Source organism: Crinia signifera, chromosome 3 (assembly GCF_055691185.1).
Source record: "Crinia signifera chromosome 3, ASM5569118v1, whole genome shotgun sequence".
NCBI classification, from domain to species: Eukaryota; Metazoa; Chordata; class Amphibia; order Anura; family Myobatrachidae; genus Crinia; species Crinia signifera.
The window spans coordinates 131,049,019-131,072,041 of NC_139219.1; the positions used below are offsets into that span (position 1 = coordinate 131,049,019).

General features: G+C 44.2%; 1 protein-coding gene across 2 annotated transcripts in view; it reads right to left on the minus strand.

The window, feature by feature from the left end:
• Positions 1-23,023, minus strand: part of GINM1 (glycosylated integral membrane protein 1) — a 55,852-nt gene that overhangs the window by 25,153 nt on the left and 7,676 nt on the right. For both annotated transcript variants that reach the window (XM_083176518.1, XM_083176517.1), the window contains exons 2-3: positions 18,673-18,729; positions 15,924-16,020 (exon numbers count right to left, since the gene is read on the minus strand). In XM_083176518.1, the coding sequence (XP_083032644.1) occupies positions 15,924-16,020; positions 18,673-18,729 (154 nt within the window). The remainder of the gene's footprint in view (positions 1-15,923; positions 16,021-18,672; positions 18,730-23,023) is intronic.

A 23,023-nucleotide genomic window follows, 5' to 3' on the forward strand; every position in this document is an offset into this window, starting at 1 on the left:
CAGTACAACTTCTAGAGCACACTAGGATACATTAATTGAGTACAATGCCTGAACATATTAATATGCACAATCAATTAAATTAACCATTTTAACATGACAACACATGAAACGGCATTACTTACTGAGCGTAAAGGGAGGGATCGCTGTGTCACCAGGATGAAATCAGAGAAAGGGATTTGAACGGTAAATTCTTACAAAAATCCCCTTCTCTCTTTCATTCATCCTGGTGACACAGCTCAGGACGTTCAAGAGCCGGTCCTTTGGGAGCGTACGCTCAGGTCTGCAGTTCTCATCACTGCTCGCCCGAATGATGCATCCTCCGACACGAACTCATGGAACCTGTAGAATTTTGTGAATGTGTGAACAGAGGACCAAGTAGTAGCCCAAACTTGATCTCCCAAAGCCCCGTGGCGCACAGCCCAAGAGGTAGAAACCGATCTGGTGGTATGAGCATTGATTCTGGAGGGTACTGGTCTGCCCACTTTAGTGTAGGCATAAGCAATAACCGACCTTAACCAACGAGCAATGGTCTGCTTAGAAGCTGGCCAGCCCCTTTTATGTACATCATACAAAACCAGTAAAAGTTCAGTCTTACGAAATTCTTTCACTCTATCCACATAGATACGCAATGCGTGGACCACATCCAAATTATTTATTCTGTCCCTATTCCTGACCTCCTCAGAAGGAGAAAACACCGGAATAACAATTTCCTGGTTTAAATGAAATGAGGAAACAACTTTTGTCAAAAACTTAGGAACTGTTCGCAACACAGCCATATCCTCATGGAAAACCAAAAATGGAGACCTACTAGATAAGAGTCCTAACTCTGAAACCCTTCTAGCAGAAGCGATAGCCAACAAAAAGGTCAGTTTCCAAGTAAGAAACTTCAGGTCAGCCGACCTGAACGGGTCAAACGGTGGTTTCTGTAGAACAGATAACACCAAAGATAAATCCCAAGGGGCCACCGGTTGCCTATAGGGAGGCTTCAGCCGAGTAACCCCCTGAAGAAAAATCTGCACTTCAGGCAGTAAAGCCATCTTTTTCTGAAAGAAGATAGACAAAGCTGACAATTGCACTTTAAGAGAATGAAGACTCAGCCGTGATGAAAATCCATCCTGCAAAAACTCCCAACAGCCTTAAAATCTTGAATCTAGACGTGTGGACCTTCTGTCTCTCACACCATCTAATGTAGGTTTTCCAAACCCTGTAATAATTAGCCGCAGAAACTGGTTTCCTTGCACTAATTATGGTACGTATAACCTCATCTGAAAAGAGCCAGGCCGTCAAATTGAGCCGAGGAAGGTCCTGATGAAAGAACGACTTTGCCTGAGAAGATCTGGTCGGAGCAGCAGACGCCACGACTGTGTTGACAAGCTCAGAATGTTGGAATACCAAGATCTCCTTGGCCAGTCCGGAGCTATCAGTATGACACATGCTCCCTGTGTCCTCACCCTCTTGAGGACCCAAGCAATCATGGGAAATGGTGGGAAGACATAGGCCATCTCGAAATTCCAGGGCACTGTCATGGCCTCCACTGCCCACGCTAACGGATCTCTGGTTCTGGCACAGAACCTGGGCACCTGGCAATTGTGCCTGGACGCCATCAAATCCAGATCCAGCATTCCCCAACTATTCACTATTTCCTGGAACACCTCCGGGTGTAGAGCCCATTCTCCTTCCAGGAGGTCCTCTCTGCTTAGGAAATCCGCTTCCACATTCCGATCTCCTGGAATGAACACAGCAGACAAGGCCGGAACATTTTCCTCTGCCCATTGAAAAATCCTGGTAACTTCTTTCATCGACATTTTGCTGTGAGTACCCCCCTGATGGTTCAAGTAAGCCACAGCCGTGGCATTGTCTGATATACCTGAGAATTCACCATCAAATTGACCCCAGACAATGAATCTATTCCAAGTTTTGTAGTATGCTAACGAAGATACATCTTTTCTAGCTTTCATTATCATGTCTACTACTTGCAGAGATAGTTTTTGGCGACTTAGGATCTGCAGTTCAATTTCCAGACCTTTAGACATAATGATCCTGGTAGAGGATGAAGCACGGGACCCTGATGTAATAGGTCCAGTCTGTCCGGGAGTGACCATGGTTCTTGCACTGACATCTTGAGGGCATCCGAGAACCTCTTGGCCAATATGGCAGTATTGCTACCACTTGTACCTGATCTTCTCTCACTTTCTTTAGTACTCTGGCTATCATAGGAAAGGGGGGAAATATGTACCCCAGCTTGAACTCCAATCGTACCGAGAATGCATCCATCGCCAGTGCTTGCGGAAGATAAGATTTTGAGAAGAAGTTGTTCACCTTCCTGTTGATATAATTGGCCATTAAGTCTACCTCTGGAGTTCCGAATCTCCTCTCTATCTCAAGAAACACTTCTGTGTTCAGCTCCCATTCTCCCGGGGATACTTCCTTTCGACTCAAGAAATCTGCTAACACATTTTCTTTCATACCGCCGAAATGGACTTTAGGTTTCTTTCCGCCCATAACATAATGTTTTCTGACAATCTCATCAGTTTCCTGCTTCTTGTACTCCCTTGGTGATTTATGTGAGATACGACTGTCACATTGTCTGACAAGACCCTGAGATGGCAATTGTGGATTTCCTTCTTTAACATACATATCGCCTCCCAGACTGCTTGTAGCTCTCGTACATTCGACGAGTTCTGTGCTTCCCGTACCGACCATGAACCTTGGATAGACATTTTCTCGATATGTGCTCCCCAACCTGTTAGGCTGGCATCTGTAGTCAGAACCTGAAACACTGGATCCTTGAGATCAGAACTTTTTTCTCTTAATCCTTGTGTCCACCACTCTAGGGATCTTCTTACTGGACCATTCAATGATATCAGGTGATGATCGTTGTATCCTTTTTTAACAGGGGAATCAGAATACCATTGGAGTCTTCTCATATTCCACTGTGCCCAGGGTACAATCTTGATACAGGAGGCCATCATGCCCATCAGTTGAACTGCCCGAATAAGGGGAATTTTTCTTCTTACCAGTATAGAATCTACTAGCTCTTCTATCTTCAGACATCTCTCTGGTGACAGAGCAATGGAATACTTCTGGGTGTCTATCTTTGCTCCTAAGAACTGTATTCTTACTGCAGTATCGAGATGACTCTTTTCTCCGTTTATGACCCAACCTAACTTCTGTAGAGTCGTCATGGTTAGGGCTACGTTCTCTTTTGCTTCTACTAGCGATTGTCCTGCAATCAGAAGATCGTCTAAATAAGGCCCAATTTGGACTTTCTGTTTCCTCAATTCTGCCATTACTGTCACTAACACTTTTGTGAACACTCTTGGCGATGTTCTCAGTCCAAATGGCAGACATGTGAACTGGAAGTGGCGATTTGCCACTGTGAATCTCAGAAACTTTGTGTTTTAGGTTGATGGGTATGTGATAGTAGGCATCTTTGAGATCCATCGATGCTAGGTAATCTCCTTTTCTTATTCCCACTACTATCAAGCTTAACGTTTCCATACAGAACTTTATTTGCTTTATGTAATGGTTCAGGTCTCTCAGGTCTAGGATGGTTCTGAAGCCTCCACTGGATTATCTTACTAGGAACAGGTTTGAGTAGAAGCCTCTTCTGTGTTCTTTTTCTGGTACCACTTCTATTGCTTCGGTCTAAAAAAGTTGCTCTATCTACAGAAACAAGGCATGTTTTTCTTCCGTCCCCTTCGGAACTCTTGAGTTCATGTACCTGTTCTGGTGAGGGAATCTTGCGAATTCTATACAATAGCCTTGATTTATATGCCTTGATGTTCAGCACCCAATTGTCCTTTATCAGACTGCTCCATTCTTCTGTAAAGTGAAGAAGCCTGGCTCCAATTTGTCTGTCTTGGTTGTAGTCATAATTTTCCTCCTCTCTCAGACTGGAATTTTCCACGAAAATCCTGCCGAAAGGACACCCGCAATGTGTTAGGATTTCCTCTTCTGTAATAATGTCTCCCTGGGAGATAACTCTTAGCTTCTTTAAATGACTGTCTATTAGAACCAGGATATGGGAATCGATTTCTCCTGTCTTGGGGTAACCGAACTGACTTCCCCCCGGATATCTTCTGTATCATGGTATCCAGTTTGGAGCCAAATAAAAACTTGCCTTCAAATGGTAAGGCCGTAAGCTTATTTTAGAGTTGGCATCTGCATTCCAAGGCTTAAGCCATAAGGCTCTTCTTGCTGTTACTCCTGCCGCCATAGATTTGGATGCGAAGGAGACCACGTCTAGTGATGCTTCACAGAGGTAATCAATTGATTTCTGCATAATCTCTAAACTTCTTATTAGATAATGCTTGGATATTCTCTCTTCTACATCTGTATGTAAATTTGAGGCCCAGAGACGCAGTGCTCGAGATACAGAAGCTACTGCCACACTAGCTTTCAGCAATCCCGCTGATTCCGAATGTACCTTGCGAAGGGAATTTTTGATTTTTCTATCCATCGTATCTTTGAATGCCGCTGCATCTTCTACTGGGATGGTAGATCTGGAAGTCAGCTCAGCCACAGCTCAGCGTCAACCTTGGGAATTGAACACCAGCCTAGAAATTCATCATCCTTGTACGGGTACATCTCCACTCTTTTCCTAATGTTAATTTCTTATCAACATTAGTCCATTCTTTCCCAATCATTTCTCTCACCACCTTATGGACCGGGAAAGTTCTTCCTTTTCTAGACCTGTCCTCGAAGAACGTGTCTTTCTCTTCAGAAGTGGATGCTTCTTCCTTGTAATTTATTGCTTTATATATGTTTTTAAGCATGCTTTCTACCAATTCCAGGTTAAAAGCTCTTACATCCTCCAACTCTCCTGAGTTCTCGTCCGTAGAACCTTTGTCTAAACATTCTACCTCTTCCGACGTGTCTTCATCTTGACTGAACTCGGCCTGAGCTCTGGATCTTTTAACAGATTGACTTTGCACAAATTCCTTTTTAGAAACAAATGCCTGTTTCATCCAACTCATAAGTTCTTTGAGCATCTCAGACTGTTCAGGCTTCTTATTCTTCTGACTCTATTCACATTTGTCACACAAAGATTTCTTCTGAGCCGAAGCAAATACTTTATCACATGACATGCAGGTAACTTCAATAAACTTATTTTTAGCAGTCCTTTTCTTAGGAAAAGCTAACACTAAAAAATATAAACTGCACTAAGTATATATCTGCAAATAAAATAACTAATGCCCAAAATTAAAGGGCTTACCTCACAGGGGCATCATCCGGCTTGTGGGGAGAAGGCAAGTCTGTGCTGGGTTAAATTTCTGTTACACACACCAATCCTGCTGCCAGAAAACGCTGCCATGCTGCTATCATTTGCAGGGTTTAAATATGGCACCTTAACCCCTTCTCTGCCTGTTCGTGCATAAAAATTAGCCAGGCGGAACTAAAATACTTCCGCCGAGTTTCCTCGGGGAAGATTTACTGTGTGCACCATCTCACTGCAGGGCAGAAGTGAGGCGCGATCGCGTACTTCCGCCCCCTTCTGTCTTATCCAGTCCAGAGTGCAGCCGCGGCTTGTGAATTCGGGGATGCCGCTGCCTTACTGTGTGAGACCCGCTACAAGGCGCTTCCAGCTTCTCAGCACCCGATTCCACAACTCTCCGTTTGTTAGCCACCCCATTCAGCTCCTATGCTGACTAGAGGTAACCCTGCTTGAAATAAAAATAACAACCTACTCTGTCTAATCTCACTAGGAGACAGGGAAAAAAGACACAGGTGGATAGGAGGAGGGGACTATTATACCCAAGGTGGGCGGTCCCAGAGAGAAAAGTGTTCTGTCTAAATCTATGGGGGAAGGGAACCTCCCAGTGTCATGGCTGCCATGGGGATTGTAGAAGAAAGTACTCTTTCCCCCTGTTGCCTGTTTAATGAGGGATTCCAATTCAGAACCAAAAAGCAACTCCCCTTTAAATGCCAGCGCCTCAAGAGATTTCTTGGAATCGTTATCTGCCTCCCAAGCTTTAACCCACAAGGCCCTTCTGGCTGTCACTGAAGTGGCAGACACCTTGGAAGCCATCTTGACTCCCTCTTCCCCCGCTTCACAGGTGTATTCAGCTGCCGCCTTTAATTTCTCTGCCAAAGCCAATGCTTCGGAATCAGGCTGGAGCAGTGAGCATAAGGTGTTTGCCCAGGTAATCATGGCCTTAGAGACCCAGGCTGAAGTAAAAATTGGTCGAAGTGTAAAGCCAACACCCTCAAACACAGCCTTTAAATAACCCTCTTACTTCTTATCTACAGGGTCCTTAAAAATGCAGCATCACCTTGCACAGGCAAAGCGGTACCTTTTGACAATCTAGCCACTGGGGCATCCACCAGTGGAACAGTCTCCCACAATTTTACACATTCTTCCGGTAATGGGTATAAAGTCAGAAACTTTCTGGGCATAAGAGGCTTTTTATCTGGCGTTTTTCACGCTCCTCCCAGCAATTCCTGCATGCCTTCATCCAAAGGGAACGTGACTGCGTCCCTGCGCTTTCTCTTAAAAACACACCCTGCTGTGGGGCTTTATCCCCTTCAGATAAATTCAAGGCTTGTCAAACTGCGATGATCAAATCATACACACCAGGGACAGAGAAATCCTCTTCTCTCTGATCCCATGCTATATCTTATACACATTCCCCTTCTTCCTCTGATTCCACATTAGGGCCAGGTAGGGATGATAAGGAAAACCTGGAAGAGCCCTCAGACTCCTTAGCAAACTGCTCCATGAGTGTATAAAATCTCTGTACCCCTTGAGCAGTATCCTGCATTACTTGCAGAAAAGCAGGGTCCCCTTGTAAGGGGGGAATGGAGCCCATAGAAATCTGAGAGGATGACAATGGCCTGGGAGATCTCACCAACGTATCTCTCTGCCTGTTTAACACTTGTACTAAGGCAGACACAGAGTTCCCCAGAGCAACAGCCCACGCAGGTTCTGGCTGCTCAGCCCTCTGGGCTTTGCGCTCCACTAGGCACATACTCGCATGAAGGGCAAATGTCCCCATGGTCCATCTGTTCAGGGGTTAATTTAAGACCGCAAAATCTGCAGTTAATTACCCTGGCCGACACTCCCTCCCCTAACACAGCAGTATTACACCTTTCAGTCATGCTTAATAACCACAGTGCAATTAGGTCAGGGGTTAGTACAAAGCCAATATAAACAGTGTACTTAGCTGTCACCTGTAGGACTCTCCGCGGTCACCGGAGATGGCGTCGCCTCTGGAGGAACAAATCACTCTGTCAGTAGGAAAATTCCTCTCCTTCCAGCTCCGCACAGTGAAGGTGAAAGGGCGCCAACCACAGAGTAAGGGAAGAGACTAAAGTCCCTGCTACAGCAGGGAGACAGGTCTTTAGCCTTATTTCCCCCTGTGAGCCATTCCCACTGTTAGTTTCTCCCTTCCTTGTGACTCCCCTTCACTGAGGATAACCTGGAATAGCCAAGGTCTACTGAGCTCCTGTAACAGGCTGCAACCTCCGCAGAGTTCAGCCTGTAAAACCTTCCAAAATGGCGGGCGCCATCACGGGGTGCCCATCACCCAAGATCCCCCCTACGCAGGGAGCCGGCACCGGGGTCCTCCAGGGTCCAGGAAAACCCCTCTAGTGAGGAGGTTTTCAGCGCTGTACAGAGAGACCAGACAGCGTCTCTCAGTACACAAGGAGCTGACAGGACACACTTCTGTCAGCCCCTGCTGCACTGTCAGTGTGAGGAACTTCCCCTGGAAGCCTCACACTGTGCCTGCACTAACTAAAGTGAAATATTAATAAAAAAACAAACACTCTAGCTACTCTTTCAATGGCTGCCGCAGCAGCCCTTCAGCATAGCACCCACTCCGGTGGGCACCTAAAATGAATTGAGGAATGTTGGGATGCAGAAGGGAGGAGCCTGCCTCTAAAAAGCTTTAGCATAGGTGCCTGGCTCCTTCGGACCCTCCTACATCCCAAGGTTGAGCTGTGTCACCAGGATGAATGAAAGAGAAAGGATTTTTCTTTGCTACAGGTTGCTTCGTCTTTTCAGGAAAGGAAGAGTCAGCAGGATGCAACAATTACATTTATTGCTATCAATATTTTTAAATATCACTTAGTAGCAATTCATTCAGATGAATTGCAAAGAACACCAATCGAGTTTCATTTATCACCTGAAACAGAATTTTACGGAAAACACAATAAACTTATTTTATTTAACAGGAACCAGTTGTCTGTGGGTCTTCTTTCGACGGCTTACTAAGAACTAAATTAATTACCTGAATATAAGTTATAAATAACTTACAATGTTAAGGTGCCCATACACTTGGACTAGAGAACTGGTATGGATACATGATTATTCAAATAACCACAATTGTGACTTATTATTATAGTATCAATACTGCAGGACTTGTTTCTGGCTAACAGGAGCCTTTTTCTGCATACTCTATAAAGGATTATTCTTTTTTTTTTTTTTAATACACATTGCTTTCCATGCCTCATATAAAAGGGGATTTTTGTAAGAACTTACCGTTCGAACCCCTTTCTCTGAGTCCAGTCCGGTGACACAGATCCAGGATGGGATGTAGTAGGGTCTGCCAGGAGCCAGGCACCTATGCTTCAATTCTTTGGGAGCAGGCTCCTCCCTCTGCATCCCACAATGCTTTAGTTCAACTTCAAGAGCACACTAGGCTACATAACTCAGAACAATCCTGAACACTTTATATGCAACATAACCATAACATGACAACACATGAATGGTACACTTAACTGAGCGTAAGGGAGGGATCGCTGTGTCACTGGACTGGACTCAGAGAAAGGGGTTAGAACGGTAAGGTCTTACAAAAATCCCCTGTTCTCTTTCATCCAGTCCGGTGACACAGCTCCACGATGGGACGTTCACGAGCCGGTCCTTTGGGAGGGTACGCTCAGACCGACAGTTCTCATCACTGCCCGTCCGAATGAAGCGTCCTCCGATGCGAACTCATGAAATCTGTAAAATTTAATAAAGGTGTGAACAGAGGACCAGGTGGCAGCCCTACACAACTGTTCCGCCGTAGCCCCATGGCGCACCGCCCAAGAGGAAGCAACCGACCTGGTGGTGTGTTCATTTATTCTTGACGGAACCGGTCTACCTGCTTTACAGTAGGCAAAGGCAATAGTATACCTTAACCAACGAGCGATGGTCTGCTTGGAAGCAGGCCACCCAACCTTATGCACATCATATAGCACCAAGAGCAAATCTGATTTGCGAATGTCCTTTACCCTCTCAATGTAGATTCGCAAGGCGCGAACTACATCCAATTTCTTTAGTTTGTCCCTATTTTTCACTCCTTCCGGAGGAGAAAACACTGGAAGTACAATGTCCTGGTTCAAATGAAAGGATGACACTACCTTAGGTAGGAATTTTGGTACTGTTCGAAGCACAGCCCTGTCATCATGAAATATCAAAAATGGTGACTTGCAAGACAAGGCACCCAACTCCGACACACGTCTGGCCGAGGCAATTGCCAACAAAAAAGTGAGTTTCCACGACACATACTTTAGATCCGCAGATCTTAATGGCTCAAAAGGAGGATTTTGTAACATAGACAGAACCAAAGACAAATCCCAAGGCGCCACCGGCTGCCTATAGGGAGGTTTAAGTCTAGTAACCCCCTGCAAAAATGTCTGAACCTCAGGTAACAAGGCTACTCTTTTTTGAAAAAATATTGATAATGCAGATAGCTGCACTTTTAAAGACTGCAGACTAAGTCCCGTAGAAAAACCATCCTGCAGAAAATTCAAAAGCCTTGACAATTTGAATCTAGATGTGTGAAGCTTCTGTCTCTCACACCATCTGTCTCTCACACTTAGTATTAGGGACCCACCAGAAATAAGGTTACCGTGAAGCTGGTTGGTGGGCAAATATTTCTTGGCCAATTGATATACCAAGAACCTCTGTTATTGATTGATTGATTAATAATATGGAGTGTGCATCTGCACCACGTGTTTTTCTTTGCAGAACTACAAGTCCCAGCATGATAGCACCTTATGTATATTGGGTGTGCATTCCAAGATCCCCCCCCCATAACCATCTAATATATATCTTCCAGACCTGATGGTAATTGGCCGCAGGCACTGGCTTACGAGCCCTCAGCATGGTCTGGATGACCTCATCCGAAATCCCTTTTTCTTCAATAAGGAGGTTTCATAAGCCACGCCGTCAAATTGAGACGACCTGGGTCCTTGTGAAGAAACGGTCCATGACCTAACAAGTCCTGACGAGGAGGAAGCTTCCAGGAATCCGTCGACAACCTCAGTACATCGGAGTACCATGACCTCCTGGGCCAATCTGGCGCAATTAGAACTGCCCGTACTCCTCTCTATTTTCTTCAATACTCTCGGCAACATGGGAAATGGAGGGAATATGTAGACCATCTGGAAATTCCACGGGATTGTCATGGCATCTTCTGCCCAAGCTGCAGGATCCCTCACTCGCGAGCAGAATCTCGGTACCTGACAGTTCTTTCTCGTCGCCATTAGGTCTATATCTGGTAGACCCCATTGATCCACAATCTCCTGAAACACCTCTTGATGAAGGGACAATTCCCCCTCCAGAAGCGACTCCCTGCTGAGGAAGTCTGCTTCCACATTCCTGACGCCTGGAATAAATATCGCCGACAAAGCTGGAACGTTGGTCTCTGCCCAACTGAAAATCCTGCTGCGTGTCCCGCCTTGATGGTTCAGATAAGCCACTGTGGCAGCATTGTCCGACTGTATCCTCAGAGGAGATCTGTTTAGGAAATCCTCCGCTTGTATCAATGCGTTCAAAACTGCCCGAAGTTCCAGAATGTTGATTGGCAGTTTGGATTCTTCCTTTGTCCAAAGGCCCTGAAGCCTTAGACGAAGAACTACCGCCCCCCAGCCCCTCAGACTGGCGTCAGTCGTGATGACCAGCCAATCCCAGGACCTGAGAGATTTCCCCAGCTTCAAATTCTCCACATCCGTCCACCAGAGCAGTGACTCTCTGGACTCCAGAGACAGGGTTAAAACTTCCTGTTTCATTGTTATGGCATTCCCTGACCAACAAGATAGGATGTTCCATTGGAAACTCCTCGAATGGAATCTGGCGAACTGGAGAGTTTCAAAAGTTGCCACCATCTTTCCCAGCAACCTTACAACTTGCCACACCGATGGACCCGGTGCTTGTAGGATCTCTAACACCATCTGCCGAATCTCCACAGCCTTGGATTCTGGGAGAAAGACCCTGTGAAGGTGTGTGTCTATGATCACCCCCAGAAACTTCAAAGTGCGTTGGTGTCAAATGGGACTTGGGCAAATTCAATATTCAGCCCTGACTTCTCAAAAACTGTGTTGCTGATTTCAGGTGAACCTGCAGCTTCTCCGCCGAATCCGCTTTGAAAAGCAGATCGTCCAGGTAAGGAACAATAATTATTCCTTGCAGTCTGAGAGCTGCAGCCATGGTCGACATCACTTTGGTGAACACGCTCGGGGCAGTGGCAAGACCAAACAGGAGCGCTTGGAATTGCCAATGTTTTTCTCCGATTGCAAACCTGAGTAAGGACAGGTAGTCTTTGTGGATCGTAAAATGGAGGTAAGCATCCTGAATGTCCACTGATGCCAAAAACTCCCCTGGCTCTATGCTCAACAGCACTGACCTCAGGGATTCCATGCGGAAGTGATCCACCCAAAGATGAACATTCAAAGATTTTAAATTTAGAATAGGTCTGAACGACCCGTCTGGTTTGGGCACTAAGAAAAGAATTGAATAAAATCCTTTCCTTCTCTCCTCCCGAGGCACCGGTATAACTACCCCTTTTTCCTCAAGAGACAAGGCAGCTCCCAGAAGAGAAGATCTGAGAGACGCGGTCCTTGGTAAGGGAGTGGGGAGAAATCTGCGAGGGGGAGGACCCCTGAGATGTATGTGGTATCCTTCTGAAACAATGGAAAATACCCAAGGGTCTTCTGTGGATACCTTCCATCTGTCCCGAAATTGCAGTAGGCGACCCCCTACTCTGATCCCAGAACAGGGAATCCCCGCCCCGTCATGCCGAGGGCTTATCGTCCCCCTTTGCTGCATGCTTCTTTGTAAAGGCGCCAAACTTTGATTTGGTTGCTCTACCTCTGCCGGCCTGGAATCTTCTACGCCCTGACTGTCCTCCGTTAGTCGCTCCCCTTCGAAAGGAGGGGCGAAAGGATGGTTTAAAGACTCCAAATTTAAAACCAGGGGATTTTGAAGTGGTGGGGAGAAAAGTACTCTTACCCCCAGTAGCCTGCTTGATAATATCATCCAAATCTGACCCAAACAATAGCTCACCTTTGAATGGAATAGTTTACAGTGTCTTTTTGGATTCACTATCCGCCTCCCAGGCCTTTAACCAGAGTGCCCTTCTGGCGGTGACTGAAGTGACGGATACCTTGGACGCCATTTTGGCACCCTCCTCGCTAGCTTCACATACTGTATATATTCCGCAGCACATCTCAATTTTTCTGCCACAGAAAAAGCCTCTGCATCATGTTGGAGAAGACTACTTAAACTCTCTGCCCATTTGATCATGGCTTTAGCCACCCAGGCTGAAGCAATAAGGGGACGCATAGTGAAACCAACACCTTCAAAAATTGCCTTCAGGCAACCTTCAACTTTTTTATCTACCTGATCTTTAAAAGCCGCGCCACCCTGCACTGGCAGCGCCGTGGCCTTAGACAATCTGGCAACCATACCTTAACATGATCCTCAGGCATGGGGTACATGTTTGCATATTTCCTAGACATTAAAAGTCTCTTTTCTGGGGACTTGCCAGCTTCCCCTAATAAAGCAACCATGCCTTTATCCGACGGAAAGGACTTCGGATCCTTACTGCTCCTTTTAAACACACACTGCGCAGCAGCCTTTTCCTCAGCAGGTAAATCCAGAGCCTGTTTTACAGCCAAGATTAAATCTTCAATGCCAGAGGCTGAAGAATCTGCTTCCTCACCCTGTGACCAACACAAATCTTCCTCATCCACCCCACCATCATCTGTGTCGGTAGTCAATGGAGGGACCATGGAAGACCTCTGAAACCTTGGTAAATTGTTCCAAAAGAGAAGACATCTTATGCACACCCTGTGCAGTATCCTGCATAGCCTGCAGCAAGATAGGGTCTCCCTGTGCAGGGGTAAGAGAACCTCCAGAAGCTTGAGATGAGGGAATAGGTCCAGGAGAACCTACCAAAGAGCCCTTTTGCCTATTTAAAGCCTCTGTTAAAGCCTTAACAGACCATCCCAAAGCCACAGCCCACGCAGGCTCGGCCCCTTCAGAACTCTGGGTTCGTGACCCACAGGGCACAGCTTCACAGGAAGGGCACAATTCCCCCTGTTCCAACTGTTCACATGATAAATTAACATTACATTTCTTGCAATGGTAAAACATCTCAATCCCTCCCTCCCCAGCAATGGAACTGCACTCGTCAGCCATGTTAATATCAAGAGAAAAAAAACACTGCAAAACGTTCAGGCAAAGTCACAGAGTAATGCACCAGTGTACTTATCTGTGTGTTCTGTTGCCAGCGATCAGCGGGGGAAGCGCTTATCAGGAGAGACTTCTGAGCAGGATCTATGTCTTTCAGCTCCGCAGCAAGCACAGAAATGGCGCCAGAGTGAAGTCTGGAAGAGACCAAGTCTCCCTCCAACCGGGGGCAGCTGGCGTCTTTTGGTGCCAATACTCCCCCTCAGGCGCTCCCAAATGTGTCTCTCCCCCTCCAGTAACTCGTCCTCCAGGGACCACTTGGACATCCACAGAAACGCTGGACATCCTGAAAGAAGCCTCAAGTCCCCTAGGGGATTTCAGCTTCTAAGCTCTTAAAGATGGCGGCCGCCATCGCTGAGAGACCCGTCCCCAAGATCCCCTTCTAAGCAAGGCGCTGGATGGGGTCCCCCGGAGCCCAGGAGAAACCTCCGTTTAAGCGGAGGCAAGCGCTTTGCAGAGGGTGCATTCCTCTGCAGAATGCATCTCTCTGAACACAGAAAACTGACAGGACGCGCTTCTGTCCGCTTTCTGTTGCGCTCTCAGCGTGCATTAACTTCAGCAAGAAGTTACACGCCGGTAAAAACCTGCTACTAAGTCTAATGTTATAAAATAATAAAAACCTAGTCTAACTAATAAAAATCCAAAGAAAAAAGTGTGGCTGCAGCGCAGCCACAGCATTGCATCCACTCGTGTGGGCACCTAAAACGAATCTGAAGCATTGTGGGATGCAGAGGGAGGAGCCTGCTCCCAAAGAATTGAAGCATAGGTGCCTGGCTCCTGGCGGACCCTACTACATACCATCGTGGAGCTGTGTCACCGGACCGGACGAAAAAGAAATAGGGATAATTGTGCCTTTTAAATGTATGTGATCACTGTACATTCTATGTGTTTTAGGAGTTATGCTTAAACTAATATGTATACTTAAGACCTTGAAATAAATTCTATGTGAAGGTAAATGTCTGTGGTTCTTTATGTTGGTTACAGCAGCTCTTTTTATATTGATGGGAAGAAGTATTTTCTTCTTATTTCTACCATAATTTAAGTATGCAGATATGTAACAGTCAACAAGGCTTTGCTGCACTATATTTGCTGTTGAGGGGTTAAATTGCTAGTTGAATATCTGACTTAAATGCCTGTTCCTAATTATATCATGGCCCCAACTGTGTGGAGTTTGTATATTCTCCCAATACTTGCTTGGGTTTCCTCCGGATACTCCGATTTCCTCCAACAATCTAAAAATATAATGATAGGTTATTTGGCTCCCAACAAAAAAAAATTAACCCTAGAATGTCTGTGCGTGCGTGTACATATGGCAGGGTACATAGATTGTAAGCTCCACTGGGGAAGAGACTGATGGGAGTCTTCTAAATACTCTCTGTATGCTGCAGAATATGTGTGCGCTTTATAAATAACGTAATAAATAAATATCTGGAAAAGGAAGATTTAATCATCACTTACTTTCTAGGAAAGTCGTAAGTATACCTCTCCTGTCGCCAGTGATTGTTACCTGGAGCTATCAGCTAGGAATACTGTATAATGCTGAGCACTCCTGTCCTTTAGGCTGTCCTCACAGCTGTTGAGGGCTTGGGGAGTGGTATATATCAAAATCTACTGATTTATCTTGGCTTTGGTATTGACACCAATCTCTCCAACCATGCAGCACTCAAATGGTAATACCATTCTCCATTTTAGTTTCTTCAACTGGTTAAGAAGCATATTTCAATTCAGTGTGATGCCCAGCTGTACATGTTATCACTTACTACAGTGGGCAGGCATTTGATGTGCATGCACACCTTTATTGGGATGTGATTGAAAATGAGCTTAGTAACTTTGCCAAAAGCGCTCTGCGCTGAACTGAATTCCACCCCTTAAATGTATTAATCCAGATAAAAGCTTATATTTTTAAACTGTATGCCAAATAACAGTCTCTCTAAGCTAAGTGGCGTAACTAGATACATGTGGGCCCCATAGCAAAAGTTTGTAAGGGCCCCTATTTATCACCTAATGCTGAAAAATATATACAGCACATGTAACTTTGACAGGCAAAGTGGGCCCCTCTCAGCTCTGGGCCCCATAGCAGCTGCACCCCCTGCACCAATGGTAGTTACGCCCTTGCTAGGACCCAATTTTGCCCCAGGCCTACCATAACTGGGAACAGAAGCAGGCTAAAACATAGAGCACAAGTCATGTGATCTCAACAATGCAGAAAGGCCCAAGCTAAAACACAGTTTGCACCTCAATCAGTAGGTGCGCTTTAAATGAGATGACAGCAAATATAGCTATTGTCATGGAATATACTTTGTCCTTACAAAACAGCATTATAAGGATTGTGTTTATTACAATCAGAAATATGTGGCTTCTAAAGTACAGCAGTGAAAACGGTTTACTAATATAAATATGTTCCCACAAAATACAACATGCAAACACTTTTTATCTGATGAAAAAATACATAACCACTTACCCAAGTCCATTTTACAGGTGATTCTTGAAACCCCCCTGTTTGCCAGGAATCCATTTAGATGGATCTGTCCCCTATAATAGCTGATGTTAAAACTGACCTTAAAAAGGTAGGAACAACAAAAAAGACAAAAAAAAATGAATAAAACTAATTTCAGGTTTTCCCTCAAATTTGTTATCTTCAACTATTCAATCAACATTGAATGTACTGTGCCAAATGTGTCAGTATTTTGTGGTGCAATGCCCTTAACATTGTACTACTAGAAAGGAGAGCAGGATTTGGAGAAATACTAAAGGTGCCCAAACACTTGCAGTATATGGCAGTCCTACATTGTAACATCATGTAAACTAGGGAACGTCAATGGTTCAGAACACAAACTAGGGCACTACTATGGTTTAGAACACAAACTAGGGCACTACTATGGGCATAAAATTACTACTGCAGTGAGGTGTCTCTCACTAAGCATTGGGACAGGGTCCCTTCAATATATTGCTATGGGTTCCCACAAGGTTCTGATTACACCTCTGAATACATTCATATAAATTTACGTCTATATTACAGTGGCAGGTATTCAAACCTATAATTCCCCTTGTGCAGCGAATCCTGTTTTGGATTCGGTGCACAATCGCCGGGTTCCGGAGGGCTGCAGCATTCGCTGCCAGCCCTCCCTCACCCCTTATTCAACGCCTCAGGGGCTTGCTGCCCCTGGCGGCGAATTTTAACCCCCCCGGCGAATGCCGCAGGGAGCCGGAGGACGGCTGCAGGCAGGGAGATGGAAGCCTCCCTGCCTGCGCCGGACACTGTGGGGGTGAAGGAGGGCTGTGGCGGACACAGGGAGAGCCCCCCAGAGCTGGCAGGGGGCTGTGTTAGGGAGCCGCTACACACTGGTCCCGATCGTGCATATGGAATGATCGGGATGAGTGTGCAGTGAATATATGAATATTAATGAGCGGCTCCCGGCTCGGCCCCCTGCTGGTGAATGTGTAAAAAAATATATATATATATTGTTTAAAAAAAAATATATATATTGTTTAAAAATTTTTTTTTTTTTAAATATATTCATGTGCTGCAAGGACATGAATAAAAATAGCATGCCCCTTCACAGAAAAAAAAATCTGATTTTTTTACACCAAAATAAAAATAAAAAATGCTTTATTTTCAAAGATCACATTCCAGTTCACTCAAAAAAGATGAGGAATGTAAAATGAAGAATACGGGGGAAAATCACTGGAGAAAGCAGTTCTCCACTTCAGCATTGAATACACTCTCGGTGAATTCCACTAAAAACCCCATTGAAAACCACTGGCGAATCGCGGAGAATCACAAACAGAGAATAGCCAGACATTCGCTCTTCATTTGCAGAGAATTGTGTCTATTGAATAGGGCGAATTGTTTTTCCTGTGAAAAAATTCCATGTAAACCCGGGGAATTTGCCTGATTCCCCAGAAAATATGGCGAATCAGAGGCATTGAATACTGGCCTTTGTGTCAATGTGGACCTGCAATTGTTACTATTTAGCATTTCAAGACAGAATCTATAGTATGTATGCATGTCTAATTTTAAAGATTTTCATCTTGTGGTAGGTGACAAAACATAGGAAAATAGAATGCATGTTCCAGAGATCAGATCAACCATGGCATAGATTGGCTGCAGTAAAGGGATGTACACACAGTGCGATTTTCCAGACATTTTAGACTATATAGTCAAAATGGCCTCGCAAGTTAGCCAAAATCGCTGTGTTTTCTTTGCAGGCAATAGCGATGTGCGGCAGGGCTGCCACCGGCAAAATAGACTGTGTAAACAAGGCAATTTTGACTAAGCCGCACACTGTATTTGGTCTAAGGCCAAATAGCACAGTCAAAATTACTTGTTTACATAGTCAAAATCGGCTTCATCAAAATTGGCCACTAGCCAATATCTCATAGTATGTACGCCCCTCAAGACATTAATCAATTTTGCATATATATCCATATACATCCATTCGCCGGATAGCGTACGGGGCTGAAATAATTTAATCAGAAGCTCATATTGCACAGTGTGTATGCACCTAAGCTGGATAGAACCTTTACATCACTTACTTACCATCAAAAATGTAAGTCTTATGTTGTGCTTTATATAGTCACTTATAGATCAAAATGTTCTATATCATATTCAGACATGTAACATCACTGGTTTTTAAGGTAGATTTCATCTTCAAATTAACTTGTTGGCTGTTTAGGAATAGAACTTTAATGTGTGTACTGTTAAAGGAATTTATATTTGCTATATTTACACTCATCTCGCACTGGAGATGCTCAGCCACTTGTACAGGTTGAGTCTCCCTTATCCGAAATGCTCGGGACCACGAGCATTCCGGATAAGGGAATTTTCCGGTTTTTGGAATACTTACCTGCCCCTGGTGGGTCCCCGATGGTCCCTCGGCGTTCATGGAGTCCTCCGGCGTCCATGGCAGGCCTTCAGCATCCTCTCCGGCGTCTCCAGCGGTCCCAGGAGTGCTTTGCGCGAGTTTCCAGGCGCGCCGGTGACGTCAACGGCACTAGCGCAAAGCACTCCTGGGACCGCTGGAGACGCCGGAGAGGATGCTGAAGGCCTGCCATGGACGCCGGAGGACTTGGTAAGTATTAAAAGAGGGTTAGGGGGGGGGAACGAAATTTTTTTTTCTTCAATTATTCCAAAAAAACCCACGGTTTTTGGAATAATTCGGATACGGGATGCCCGGATACGGGATACGCGACCTGTATTTATAACTCACCTGTTCTGTCACTTGGTCAGCTTCATGCAAGGTTGTCACATTGACCCGAACAGTCTCCTAAACACAAAAAAGGAAGTTATTGAAATGAATCTTTATCATGCTATTTATTTTTCTCAGTACATGCGCTACACATATACCATACATATACTACACTAGTAAGCTTGATTGAAGCAAATGCTTTGAAAGCTAGTCTGCTACCTTGTGATTATCTCTGTGTTTGTGCATGTGTGAGACAGAAAGAGATGTAGTTTCACATGCTCCCAACAGATGGCAGTGTTTCACAGACACTAAACCAGTGGTTCCCAAACTGTGTGCCTAGGCACCCTGGGGTGCCTCAGGACACTTTCAGGGGTGCCTATGGTTGGTTGACCAAGATCAATTCATATTATTTATGGTCAATGTACCAGGCAAAACCACTGCTGGTGGCTGCCAATTATAACATATGTGGGCAAACAGAAGCAAATCCTGTCACTCACCAGATAACTGTGACATATAAACACAATGCACTTAATTTAATATATTTTTTTTATACTTGCACGTATAAAGATGAGGTCACTTGGTAAAAATATTAGGCCTGCGAATTGCATACTCAAGCACTGCATAGCACTGTTGACACTAATTGAGAGGAAAATATAAGCGGATATATAAGGAGAGAGATGGGAATTTGGGAAAGAAAAAAAAAATCTTGCAGCACTGAGAAAAGCAGCTACAAATAGTAGTGTATATGGGTGAATAGATGGATATACACAAATGTGTCTATAGACATTTGAAATAATGCCAACATTCACATCATGTAGAGCAGGGGTGGGGAACCTCAGACCCGGGGGCCGTATGCGGCGACCATAGCCGGTCTGAGTGGCCCGCCCACTCGCCCTGCGGCTTTACCGGGAGTCAAGTACAGGGGAATTCTCACGAGAGGTCGGTAGTTCTCGCGAGATTCATCTTAATCAACAGCAGCCGGAGACTGTCAGTCCTATTCAGCGGCAGCCACCAGAGCGTGGGACGGCTGCAGCAGGACAATTTGTAAGAGACATTTTTACATATGGCCCCCAAAGGATTTTTTCCCCTAATAGAAACGGCCCTTGGCAAAAAAAGGTTCTCTACCCCTGATGTAGAGAAGTAACAGTTGTAATTTGCAATGCAGTATGTCCTGAGACACGATCATTTATCCAAATGTCCAGATAGTTAAAATACATACAGGTGATCCTCCAATCTCAGTGTAATGTTAAGGGGGTGAGAAAAATGTATTATATTATGTTACATATGATCTAATTTAACCTCTGTACTTAACGGTTTGTCTTTTAATGTGCCCAACAGTTTTTCTCTTTCAAATTAAGTGACTACTTACTTACCCATTGATAACTCAAAACCTTAATATAACTGTTTATACCATACAATATTGGGCCTTCTTATGGTACCCATACAGTACGATATGTGCTACTGTAGGTGCATTTTGTTCTGGATCGTATCACACAACAGTGTGCGATTTGAACTAGATGCAATCTATTACAAAAAGTATTGGCTGCACATACTTTTTTGGTTTGCAATATGAACTACGCGGGAGTGCGCATCGCATCACAAGCTAAAAAATAACAGGGTGCGATGTAAAATAGACGTGATGCGTTTTGAACTAAAAAGTTCAAAATGCATCTGAGAATCGCACCGTGTGTGGGCACCATTACTTATACATACAGTTGTGCTCATAAGTTTACATACCCTAGCATTTGTGATTTTCTGTCTATTTGAGAATATGAATGATAACACAAACTTTTCTTTCACTCATGGTTAGTGGTTGGGTGAAGCCATTTATTGTCAAACAACTGTGTTTACTCTTTTTAAATCTTAATGACAACAGAAACTACCCAAATTACCCTGATCAAAAGTGTACATACCCCAGTTCTTAATACAGTGTATTGGCCTCTTTAACATCAATGACAGCTTGAAGTATTTTTTGTGGTAGTTGTGGATGAGGCTCTTTATTTTCTCAGATGGTAAAGCTGCCCATTCTTCTTAGCAAGAAACCTCCAGTTCCTGTAAAATCTTGGGCTGCCTTGCATGAACTGAACGTTTGAGATCTCCCCAGAGTGGCTCAATTATATTGAGGTCAGGAGACTGAGATGGCCACTCCAGAACCTTCACTTTATTCTACGGTAGCCAATGACAGGTTGACTTGGCCTTGTGTTTTGGATCATTGTCATGTTGGAAAGTCCAAGTACAAAATTCCAAGTCCGTCCCATGCGCAGCTTCCGATGAGTGCACATTTTCCTCTAGTATTTTCTGATAACATGCTGCATTCATCTTGCCATCAATTTTGACCAGGTTTCCAGTGTCTTTGTAGCACACACATCCCCAAAACATCAGCGATCCACCTCCGTGTTTCACAGTAGGAATGGTGTACCTTTCATCATAGGTCTTGTTGACTCCTCTCCAAATGTAACATTTATGGTTGTGACCAAAAAGTAACATTTTAGTCACATCACCCCAAATGACTTAGTTCTAGAAGTTTTGAGGCTTGTTTCTGTGCTGTTTGGAGTATTGTAAGCAGGATGCTTTGTGACATTGCGCCATAATGGCTTTCTTCTGGCGACTCGACCATGCAGCCCATTTTTCTTCAAATGCCTTATTATTGTGCATCTTGAAACAACCACACCACTTTTTTTCAGAGGGCCCTGTATTTCAGCTGAAGTTATTTGTGGATTTTTCTTTGCATCCCAAACTATTTTCCTGGCAGTTGTGGCTGAAATTTTTGTTGGTCTACCTGACCGTGATTTGGTTTCTATAGAATCCCTCATTTTCCACTTAATTCGATTGGCATTCTCAATTGCTTGGATATATTTTTATATCCCTTTCCTGTTTTATACAGTCCAATTACCTTTCAGGCAGATCTTTTGACAATTATTTTGCTTTCCACATGACTCAGAATCTAGACACGTCAGTGCAGCATTGGATGAAAGATGCAAGGGTCTTTCAGGAGACCAGAAACTCACTGACCTTTAATACACACACACACTGATTACAAGCAAACAGATCACAGGTGAGGATGGTTACCTTTAGTAGCCATTCAAACCCATTTGTGTCAACTTGTGTGCATGTTATCCCAAAATCTCCAAGGTATGTAAACTTTTGATCAGGGTCATTTGGGTAGTTTCTTTTTTTTTTTTTTTTGCGAATACAATTTTTATTGAGTTTTAAAAGAACATGACACAAATTGAGGACTTTATGTGTACAGCGATCAAAGGAACAGGACCTATTCTGACCTATGACAGCTATCTGAATAAAATAATTGCATGAGTATAACTTAAGCAATCAGACACACAAGTCTAAACATCAAACAAAATGTCATGATGGTTGTCAAACAGGAAAGAAAAGGCATAGCCAGGAAGAGAAAGAGAATAGAAAGGCATGAGAGAAAAAAAAAAAGTTGTAAGGGCTGTGTCCCCCTGGATATCCAAACATTTGAAAACAGTTGTATTTACAATGTATAGACAGTGATTGAGCTAAAGTAAAACTTTATAATGTTCTGACTCCTTGAAGGTCAGCCAGGGCAACCAAGTCGTGGTAAAGGATAAGCGTTTAGTCTAATGAAGAACTGAGATCGTCCATGGTCATGTAGTGATCTACCCGATTGCACCACTCTTGCATGGATGGAGGAGCGCTAGATTTCCAATGAACCGGAATCATTGCCTTAGATGCGCTAAGCAGATGACGTAATAAGGTGTTTTTATATGTTGAATAAGGCCTATGAATAAGGTTAAGTAGCCAAAAACTAGCACTAACACGAAGGTCATCCTGTAGAATATTATTAGCAGTATGGATTACTGATTTCCAGTAGGATTTAATGATATGACAGTTCCACCAAATGTGTAGAAGCATACCTGACTCAGTTCCACACCGCCAACATAGGTTTGAGACCCCAGGGTAAATTTTTACCAACAAGGTGGGACAGTGGTACCACCTTGTGAGCACTTTATAATGGGTTTCAGTTGTTAACTCATTTAGAGAACAAGAGAAAGTATTTCTCAGAATCTCTGACCAGTCTCCCTCCGCTATTGAGCCTTGTAAGTCCTCTTTCCAATCTAACATAAACTTTGGTCTAGCTGGGAATAATTTGTCAATAATTAGCTTATAGATGATTGAAAGAGAGTGACGAGGATAGGTCTCAGCTGTGCAAAGCTTTTCAAATGGTGTAATGGCTCTCAATGGTCTTGTTGCCGAACAAATAGTTGAGAGGAAGTGTTTAATTTGGAGGTATTTCCAAATCTCTCTGTTTGGTAATTCACAATATTTTTGAATATCAGGAAAACTCAGAATTCCCGAGGAATCAACCAGGTGAGCCACTTGGGAAATGCCC